Here is a 10,724-nt window from a genome sequence, read left to right as displayed (position 1 = left end):
GGTCAGCACTGACCAGGGCTGACCCTGGGGCCCAGGAGCAGGTGAGCACTCGGACTGGAGCTAACGCCGACGCCGACTCTCGGCATCTGGACTCTGGTGAGAAGGAAGGCGCAGACCTGTGCCCTGCACTGGAGGGCCCTGGCGGTAGCAGTTGAGTTGAGGCAGGAGCGCCACCCCGTGGCCGTCACATGACGCGCTGCCTGCGGCTTCAGAGGGAAGAACACGTGCTTCAAGTGAAACCCAAGGTGTCAGTCCAGGAGAGTGAGGAGCTGCTGGAGCAACCTGCTGGACCCAGTCGCCGGATGGACAGGTGGCTTGTATCTACTCGCCCACACGGGTCAGAGACCGGTTTAAGGGCGCCTGTCGTGGAACGACACATACCAACAAGCTAGCTTCAGCTAGAGGCCGCCTCCAGTGTCCTGCTGCATTCAGGGGCCTCGTAAATCAGAGCTCTAGTCCTCAAACTAAATCAGACGCGACCAGTTGTGCTGGTCTCTGTCCGTCACCAGGTCTGCGTCTCGCTCTCCGGGTCTCTGTCTCCGGTTGTGGGACTGGTCCAGTACAACAGAGGAGTCAAACTGACCAGTGGAGACTGAGACCCAGAGACTGAGACCCGGAGACTGAGACCCGGAGGCTGAGACCCGGAGACTGAGACCCGGAGGCTGAGACCCAGAGACTGAGACCCGGAGACTGAGACCTGGAGAGCGAGTCTGTGATCAACAGGAGGCTCCTGCTTCTGCTCCTTCAGCAGCTTCATCTCACTCACTCACTCTTCTGCTTTTGTCAGTGGATCCCAGCGATGGGAAAAGCATCTGATGAGAGGCTGCGCGCGCTGAAAGACATATCGACATGTTGGTGAAAGAAAAGTGGTGGAGGCGGGCGGCAGCTCAAGGATGGAGCCCCTGAATGAGTGGAGATCTAAAGGAGAGAATGAAAGGGCAGCGCCGGCGAGGGTCCCCAGGCTCAAGGCTCCGGCGTGTCGCCGCCGCCTCAGCGGCTCCCTGAAGGAGATTCCAGCCGAGGAAAGCTCGGTTCAGCTCCTTGAAGAGTCCTCGCTGTTCATTACGCTCTGGCCTCGCCAAGGCCGCCGCCTCCGCCGCTGCGGCGCCGCGCCACATGTGTTTACGGCGGAAGGAAGGAAGCTGACGGAGGAGCGAGTCAGGGACGCGCCTCACCTGCAGCCTTCCCTCGCCGTCTCCTGCCCCGCCCATGTCTCAAGCAGCACGCCAGAAGATCATGACCCCCGGCAGAATGTGAACCAGGGAACTGTGCTTGTGGGAACATTTGGCCGGTCCCCACAAGGTTGAGCCTCCATTCAAGGATCAAAGTGACTGGGTTCCAGTCTGGTCCAGGTCCCCACGAGGGCAGTGATGCAGAGGTGTGTGTGTTGGTGGACTGCGAGTGTGTGTCCTGTCTGTGTGCGTGTGTGTTGTGGGGGTCACAGCAGGACCCCGGCGCTGACCCCTGGCATATCTGTGTTTGTGTTAGGTGGCGGCCCCTCCCTCCGGGGGGAGGGGGTCCAGCGGTGCCCAGGGGCTGAAACCTGAGCCGCCGGTGCTGAGCGGTAAACAACAAGTCCTTTATGAGGCCCGAGGGGGGGGGGGGGGGAAGCATGGCCGCTGCTGTTTCACTGTGGAGAGGAGGAAATCCGAGTGTCCGAGGCATCAGAACCCAGTCGGCCCCAGTGCAGCAGCCACTGGGAACTGACGAGGAGGATGAAGATGGCGTCGGTGATGCTTCACCTCACCACAAGAGCAAGTCCTCCACAGCCAGATGAGCCGCAGATCTCCACCCTGGAAACGGAAGCAGGTGAGAAACAAACTTGCTTGCTGCTGAACTTCGGCGGGGTGGCGTCCTATTATGGGATGTGCAGTCCCAGCTGCTCTCTCTTTTGTTGTGGCAGCCGCACGGTCCGGCCCCTTCCCCCCCTCCCCCTCTCCCCCCTCCTGGCAGGGTGACGCCAGCTCCCTCACCCCGCCCCGCTCACCTCCTTCCCCCGCGTTCATCTCATTCCTGCTCCCATTCCGCGCATATTTCGCATCCTTGGAGAGACGCGGCGCCTTTTACGCACTCGGAGAGTCCCGGAGCCCAGAGCGGAACCAGCACCGGCTCGGAAGACCCGCCCCTCCGGAACCGCGGAGAAGTGTGGGATTAAACCCGGAGAGACGCGCGAGAGCCGAGGTAAGTTCCGAGTCCGCTCTCGCTCCAGCTCCAATTCACTTCCGAACCTGCGGGGTTGGGATCCGGTCCCGGCTCCGTCCGGTCCGCCGACGACCCAGCGGTTTGGCACTTCTGGTACCGCGATAACGGACGGAACGCGGAACACCGCCGGAGTTGAGCTGCGAATCGGTGACGATGATGCCGGTGTGCGTGTGTGTGCGAGAGAGAGAGGGAGCTTCACTAAGCTGCGAGTCAGTCGGGGACTTGTTGCTTCGCCGCGTTTTCGCTCTTTCCGCTCAGGCCCGGTCACAGGAGCAGGGCCCGACACACACACACACACACACACACCTCTGGCCTTGTGGGGACCTCATCACCCTCTCCCAGCCTCTGCCCCTGAAGCAGGACTCCGAACCCAGTGGAGAAGTTTGACGCGTAAGCTTGTGGGGACCGGGGGAAATACAAGGCAGGAGCACACACTCTCACCAATGACTTGGGATTCAGCTGCTGGTGTGGTTCACCCCTTCACCCTCACGCTCTTCAGCACGGGGCCGAGATGGCAAACAGAGCGGCGTCCAGGGGCCGACCTGCTGGGCGCCCTGGGGCCGGCCCGGGTCATGTGACCAGCTCACCTGTGAGGAGCCAGTCCTCAGACATCTGGGCCGCTCCTCACAAGGCGAACTGGCCTCCAGGACAGGCTGGGGAAAGGGGTCCCCACAAGGACAGAGCTGTGTGCGTGTCAGCCTGTTCAAAGCTCTGTCGCTGCACTGACCCCCCTCCAGTGCAGTGACATCTGTTCGGAGTGTGTGTGCACCTGTGTGTGTGAGAGAGGGAGGTGGCGAATGGCGAGCCGGCGTTTGCTCAGGGCCTCAGCCACACACCGACTCTCCACCATTTGTGAGAGTGTGTTTGCTGTGCAGCTCTGCTATTGTTGCAGCAACAGGCGTCTCCGCACCATCTGGCCTCTCTCTCTGTGTGTGTGTGTGTGTGTGTGGTGAGGGGAGGTGGACCAGCGGCTCAACAGGTGCCTGGGCTGAGACACTCCGGTTTGGTCCCACTCTCTCCTGCTTCGCCGCCCGCGCCAACCGTGCCGCGCGTTTCTGGACCCGCCATGTTTTCTGGTGCTAACTGAAGCAGCGAGTGAGCCGCGCGCAGGTGGAGCCATGAGCGGGTCGGGCCCCGGGGCCAGCAGAACCAGAGGAGAGGAGGCCAGTGCAGTGGTCAGTGGAGCAACAATGCTGGAGGGGGGGGGGGGTTTGAAAGGTTTTGTTTAGAGGAGAGGGGAACAATGGGACTCCTCCCGGGTGGGTCAGGGTCGGGGGGGCAGGCGAGCGTCTGGTCTCCTTCCATCTGCCAGGACTCAAACTTCCCGCAGCTTTAGCAACAGGCTAGGTGTGGCACATGCTAACCGCTAACGCTAGTCCCACAGTAGAGGGGACCTCCAGTCCAGGTCCCAACACAAACTGAGCCTCGGACCCTGCTTCCGGAGCAGTGAGAGGAAAGTGACTCCACACGGCGAGTCCTCGCTCTTTAAAGATGGAAAGTCAGGTGACCCACCGACCAGCAGGGGGCGCTTCACAGACAGGAGGCCTCACTCTGTTCGTCCCTCTGAGTGACAGACGCAGGGCAGAGTGAGGCCTCCCGTCTGTGAGTGGAGGCGGCAGCAAGCCAGTGAGTTACAAAACAGACGCACAAATACCAATATCAACCGATAAATAGCCAGATTCTGTGCTTATTCACACCTTTATTTCCTCATTGATGCTGGTATTTTGCCGTTTATTCATTTTTTTTATTCCCGGCTTCGTTGGAGGAGGAAGAGTGAATATGTGAATGAAGTGGTGCAGGGAGGCGCAGATACACACAGACACACAGAGACACACACACCACACATAGAGACACACAGACAGAGACACACACACCACACACACACACACAGAGACACAGACACAGACTCACACACACTCACAGAGACACACACACAGAGACACACACACACACTCACAGACACACACACACAGACACAGACACACACACAGACACACACCACACACACACACACACAGAGACACACAGAGACACACACACAGACACACACCACACACACAGACACACACACACAGACAGACACACACAGACAGACACACACACACCACACACACACACACAGAGACACAGACACAGACTCACACACACTCACAGAGACACACACACAGAGACACACACACACACTCACAGACACACACACACAGACACAGACACACACACAGACACACACCACACACACACACACAGAGACACACAGAGACACACACACAGACACACACCACACACACAGACACAGACACACACACACAGACACACACACACAGACACACACACACAGAGACACACACACAGACACACACAGACAGACACACACACCACACACACACACACAGAGACACACAGAGACACACCACACACACACACACAGAGACACACAGAGACACAGACACAGACTCACACACACTCACAGAGACACACACACAGAGACACACACACACACTCACAGACACACACACACAGACACAGACACACACACAGACACACACCACACACACACACACACAGAGACACACACACAGACACACACCACACACACAGACACACAGAGACACACACACAGACACACACACAGACACACACCACACACACACAGACTCACACCACACACACAGACACACACCACACACACACACAGACTCACACACAGACACACACCACACACACACAGACTCACACCACACACACAGACACACACACACACAGACACACAGAGACACACACACAGACACACAGAGACACACACACAGACACACACAGACTCACACCCAGACACACAGACACACAGACTCACACCACACACACAGACACAGACACACACCACACACACACAGACTCACACCACACACACAGACACACAGACTCACACCACACACACAGACACAGACACACACCACACACACACAGACTCACACAGATACAGATACACACACAGACACACACACGCGAATGTAGAAACAAATAAATGTTAAAAGACAAGAGTAAATTCTGAAATAAACGTATGAATAAGCATAGAATTTGGATCTTCATTTATACATGTTTCTATTTCTGCATCTGTTGATTTATTCATTCAGTTGTTCCTGTGTTTCCAACGTCATTTACTGAAGTATTTGCCATGTCATTTTTCTCCTGTGACCATGGAAAGGTCCAGCCGGCAGCAGAAGGGTCAGGGTCGTCCACCTTCACTGAGATCAAAACTGTTGAGGAACTTGATCAAATTGTACCTCACGAGTAACATCTGGAATAAAATCCATTCCATAAAACAATGTGAAAATGGTACGTTTTATTGTCAGAATAAAGGTATCAGTCAATGAAGCCGTCGGCAGGACGTTTTCAAAGCTGCTGAAGGGTTCTGGCTCCTCAGTCTTCTTCTGCTTAGTTGGTGCAGCTGTCACGTCGATGCTCACTGCTGCCCCCACGTGGCGCTCAGAGGGGCGAAACAGGAACCCTTCAGTGGCCCTGTCGGGGCACCGGCGGGGGGCGGGAGCGTCAGGCCAAAACTCTCCTCTGACTCAAAAGCTACGAGTCAGTGTGGAAGCGTTTCCTCCTGCCTCCAGCGTCCCACCAATCACAGCGCTCCTTGTGTGGCGCCTCGCCGCCACAAACAAACATGGCAGCCCAGCTACGGCTGCAAAAGGGTCCAGACTCGGTGGATTCCGATCATATTGGGGGAAATGAGCGGGCGGAGACTGTCGACGGCCTCCCTGTTGACGCTGCGGCTGCAGGTCTTCTTCTCTGGAGCAGTGGCAGCAGCGCCCCCCGGTGGGACGGGAGGAAGCTAGGTCAGAGCTTCACCTTGTGCTTTCTAGACGAGGACTGGAAACTCAAGTGTGTTTCCTGCTCACACAAGCACGTGGTCCGCACCACTGTGAGTGGATGAGTGAGGGCTTGTTTGATCTGAAAGCGCAGTGAGGGAGAACCAGGACCAGCTCACTCCTTGGTTGCACACTGGAGTGAGTCAGAGCCAGATGATGTTTTCTCTTTCTCCCTGAGCGAGGAGGACTCAAGTGTTGGAGGGGGGGGGAGCAAACAGTCCAGGGTGCTGCGCCAGGCGGACACACACACACACACACACACACACACACGTGCAGTGGCAGGAGTCAGAGCCTGAGAGGTGTGAACAACAGAAGACAAGATGACATGTGTTTGCCTGCAGAGCTGGCGCTGTGTGTGCGAGTGTGTGTCCCATGCCAAACTGCTGTCCAGCTGCTGGCAGCGCCTGCCGAGGCCCCGGGCCCCGGTGGTGCGTCCTGCCCGGGCGGGAGGCCTCTTCAGAGCCGGGGGCTTCTGGACCTTGACCCAGTTTCTCCTCGCAGCAGACGCCAGCGCAGGATGGAGCGCGGCAGCTGGAGCGGCAGCGAGAGTCCGGGCGACGACATGGACCGGCTCAGTGACTCGGGCGGAGACAAGACCATGGACGGGGACCCCGAGGGGGTGTGGAGCCCCGACATCGAGCAGAGCTTCCAGGAGGCCCTGGCCATCTACCCGCCCTGCGGCCGGAGGAAGATCATCCTGTCGGACGAAGGGAAGATGTACGGTGAGCCACCTCCAGACGCCGAGTCGCACCACAAGTCGCTGTGCTTCACTCCTTCATCAGGTCTCCCGCCGGCCACCAGGTGGCAGTCAGGTCATCTCATCTGACCCTCGGGGACTCTAATCGTGCTGAGACTCGTGCAGTCTGGCCCGTCTCATGGACTCGAGCTGGTGACTTGGTCATGACTGGGGGGGTTAAGGACCATGTGACCTGGGCCTTCATAATTCACCCTAGAAAGAGCAGCTGCTCCTCTGGAGTCAGATGGGGGGGGTGCTGGTCTGGACCCTCGCTGGAGCAGATGCTGGGAGGCCTGCGACCGTGAGGACCACCCCCTGCCCCGGACAGCAGGCTGAAGATGTGGGCGGAGCCAGTGACCAGCAGTGGGCGGAGCAGAGAAGCTCTCTCTCTCTCTCACACACGCACGCCCGTCTGTCTCGCTCTGACCCTGTGGGCTCCGGCCACAGGACCCCACAAGTGCATCTGCATCAGGAGCGCGCGCACGCACGCACGCACGCACGCACACACGCACGGCGAGCAACAATGCAGCCTTTCACGGCGCCGGCCCCGGATGACAGGGGCCAGCTGGAGCCGGACAATGTTATCTAACAGCAGGCTTCTCACCCGCGCGCACGTGTGTGTGTGTGTGTGCACGCAGGTCGTAATGAGCTCATCGCCAGGTACATCAAGCTCCGGACAGGAAAGACACGGACGAGGAAACAGGTCGGTCTCACACACACACACACAGACACTCGGCAGGAAGTGACCCCTGCTGAGGGGGCGGGGCTCCACACCACGGTTGTCAGGGGCAGCCGCTGGCCTCTCATCGCCATGGCAACTGACCGTCGCTGCTCTGCTCCGCTGCAGGTGTCCAGTCACATCCAGGTCTTAGCCAGGAGGAAGTCTCGGGAGTTCCAGTCCAAGCTGAAGGTAGGGGGCGCCGAGGGCGTGGTCTGGTCCACCTGAGGCGGCTGCATCCCATGATAGTTCCACAACGTGACCACAGCCTCTGATGCTCTGGTCGCCATGACTGCCAGGTCGCTCGACACGATGACTTGGTGACACAGTGGCACGATGACACGATGACTTGGTGACACGATGACTTGGTGACACAGTGACACGATGACACAATGACTTGGTGACACAGTGGCACGATGACACAATGACTTGGTGACACAGTGACATGATGACACAATGACTTGATGACTTGGTGACACAGTGGCACGATGACACAATGACTTGGTGACACAGTGACATGATGACACAATGACTTGATGACTTGGTGACACAGTGACATGATGACACAATGACTTGATGACTTGGTGACACAGTGACTTGGTGACACAGTGACATGATGACACGATGACTTGGTGACACAGTGACACGATGACGCGGTGACACGCTGACACGGCGAGCAGATAGCGTGGAGCCACGAGGGCGCGGGCCTCACAGGTGTCTCCTGCTCAGGAGCACAGCACCAAGGAGAAGAATCTGCAGAGCATCTCCTCCATGTCCTCGGCTCAGATGGTCCCGGCCTCCGCCCTGCACAGCAAGCTGCTGCCGGGGATCGTGCGCGCCAGTTTCCCCGGCAACACTCAGGTGCGCGCGCAGGCACGCACGCAGGCACACAGGCACCCAGCAGGCCAGGTGAGAGTGCTGACTCATGCTCTGCTGTGTGCAGCTGTGGCAGGGCATGATCCCAGGAGAGCAGTCCGGCTCCAACACTGAAGAGTGAGTGCTGAGAGCTCAGACGCGCCCCCTGCTGCTGTCTAACGCTGCTCTCTCTCTCTCCGTCCCAGCATCAAGCCCTTCTCGCTCCAGACGCCGGGCGCCGCCACGCTGTCAGGTGAGCCGCCGTCACGCCCCCGTCACGCCCCCCCCCCGCTCACTGCCCCCCCCCCGCACGCGTGCGTGTGTGTCCAGGCTACGAGCGTCCGGCGGCGGCTCTGGGCCTCCGGGAGCCGGCCTGGCGCGGCAGGTCCATCGGCACCACCAAGCTGCGCCTGCTGGACTTCTCCTCCTTCCTGGAGACGCAGCGGGAGCAGGAGGCGGTGAGTCCCCCACCCTGGCGCCGGCGGCCGAGGCGAGCTGACCGCGCCCCTCTGCCCGCAGTACCACAAGCACCTGTTCGTGCACGTCAGCCAGAGCGCCGCCGGCTACGGCGACCCGCCGCTGGAGTGCGTGGACGTGCGGCAGATCTACGACAAGTTCCCCGAGAAGAAGGGCGGCCTGAAGGAGCTGTTCGCCAAAGGCCCGCAGGACGCCTTCTACCTGATCAAGTTCTGGGTGAGGGCCTCCCGGGTGTGGTGGCGGTGGCGGGGCAGCAGGGGCACGCGAGCTAAACTGGCGCCGTCCTGCAGGCGGACCTCAACTACGGCGCCGGCGAGGACCCCGCCGCCTTCTACGGCGTCAGCAGCCAGTACGAGAGCTCGGAGAACATGACCATCACCTGCTCCACCAAGGTCTGCTCCTTCGGCAAGCAGGTGGTGGAGAAGGTGGAGGTGAGCGCGGGGGAGGGAGGGAGGGGCCGGGGCCGCCGGGCCCACTGACGGCGGCGCTCTCTCCCCGCAGACGGAGTACGCTCGGCCCGAGAGCGGCCGCTTCGTCTACAGGATCAGCCGCTCACCCATGTGCGAGTACATGGTCAACTTCATCCACAAGCTCAAGCACCTGCCCGAGAAGTACATGATGAACAGCGTCCTGGAGAACTTCACCATCCTGCTGGTGAGGGGCGGGGGGCCGGCGTGCCAGCCAGGTCACGTGACGCGGTGCTGTGTGCAGGTGGTGAGCGACAGGGAGACGCAGGAGACGCTGCTCTGCATGGCCTGTGTCTTCGAGGTGTCCAACAGTGAGCACGGAGCCCAGCACCACATCTACAGGCTGGTCAAGGAGTAGCCCGGGGCCCCAACACCGGGCGCGTCCCGTGCTGCGAGGACGCCGCCCCTGAGCCGGCCTGGTCTCGGACCCACCCACCCACAAGCGCGACCGCGGCAGGACCAGCGCGTGGCCGCCTCTCCTCCCGACCCGCTGTGTGGAGTCTGCAGTCCTGCTGTGACCCCGCCGAACGCGCCCATCGGTCAAGTCAAGACCAGAGGGTGCCGGAAGGCGGCCAGCAGGGGGCGCCGGGTGCTCGGCGGATGCCTCCTGGCTCTGTTTCCGAATCTTCTGCAGCTTCAGGTTTGAGACTTGAGAGAGGTTTGACACCAACTGAAGGAGTCTCAGTCACCCGCGCTGTGACTCACGTCGTCCGTGTTGTGGGCCGCTCTGACTCACACACACGTGGCCTTGACTCCTCTGGCGAAGTTGATGACACATGTTTGACTCGATTCAAGAGCCAGAAGAGGCGCGAGCTCCATCTTTTCTAGCTTTGTAGACTTTGTACTCAATAAATGTCTGACGTCACGCGCGCGCGGGTCGATCACCAGTAGGTGGCGCACTCGCTCCAGGAAGGCCCAGTCACGTGTCTGCAGGAGTCTGCTCTCTGATGACGTCACGCTTCTGCTCAGCACACCGGATGCGCACGCACGTCACGTGTCTTCACCTCCTTCCGACTGGGTGTGTTTGTGTTACGAGCGCAACGCAGTTATGGTGACGTCACGTGTCGCGTGGACTGCGTACTTCCCGTGTGTGAACACCAGAGGGCGCCATGGCGCTCCACACCCCGGGGCGGGAGGCATCAGGAGGCTCGTCCTGCTGAGGGGCCCCTGGTCCTGAGGACTGGGGCCGGAAATGACGCCACAGGGGAGGAAACAGGGCCGAGGACCTTCTCCTTCACTCACTGCCACTGTCAGCGGCGTCACCAGAGGGCGCTGACCTCGGCAGTGGTCAGGAGCTGAAGGAGAAGCAGCCGCAGCTCCACCCCCAGAAGAGGCGGCCGCCAATGATCGGAGCCAGAGCCGCCTGGGTTCTTCCCGCTTGGAACTCGGTTCCGGAT

General features: G+C 59.9%; 1 protein-coding gene across 5 annotated transcripts; it reads left to right on the top strand.

The window, feature by feature from the left end:
- Window positions 1-1,894: 1,894 nt before the first annotated feature.
- LOC128770930 (transcriptional enhancer factor TEF-1-like) lies at window positions 1,895-10,723 on the top strand. 5 transcript variants are annotated; one of them, XM_053885943.1, is made up of 12 exons: window positions 1,895-2,181; window positions 6,576-6,796; window positions 7,449-7,513; window positions 7,658-7,720; window positions 8,258-8,389; window positions 8,472-8,521; window positions 8,590-8,636; window positions 8,714-8,841; window positions 8,903-9,076; window positions 9,151-9,291; window positions 9,362-9,514; window positions 9,572-10,723. In XM_053885943.1, the coding sequence occupies exons 2-12, from the start codon at window positions 6,592-6,594 to the stop codon at window positions 9,683-9,685; spliced, it is 1,272 nt and encodes a 423-aa protein (XP_053741918.1). In that variant the 5' UTR covers window positions 1,895-2,181; window positions 6,576-6,591; the 3' UTR covers window positions 9,686-10,723. The 5 variants fall into 5 exon arrangements, with proteins under 5 accessions (XP_053741918.1, XP_053741917.1, XP_053741916.1 ...); XM_053885942.1 differs by having other exon boundaries at window positions 9,362-10,723; XM_053885941.1 differs by having other exon boundaries at window positions 7,449-7,720.
- Window position 10,724: the final 1 nt, after the last annotated feature.

The sequence above is a fragment of the Synchiropus splendidus genome, chromosome 14 (assembly GCF_027744825.2).
Source record: "Synchiropus splendidus isolate RoL2022-P1 chromosome 14, RoL_Sspl_1.0, whole genome shotgun sequence".
NCBI classification, from domain to species: Eukaryota; Metazoa; Chordata; class Actinopteri; order Syngnathiformes; family Callionymidae; genus Synchiropus; species Synchiropus splendidus.
Note: the sequence above shows the minus strand (reverse complement) of the source record. Positions and strands in the feature narration are given on the sequence as shown.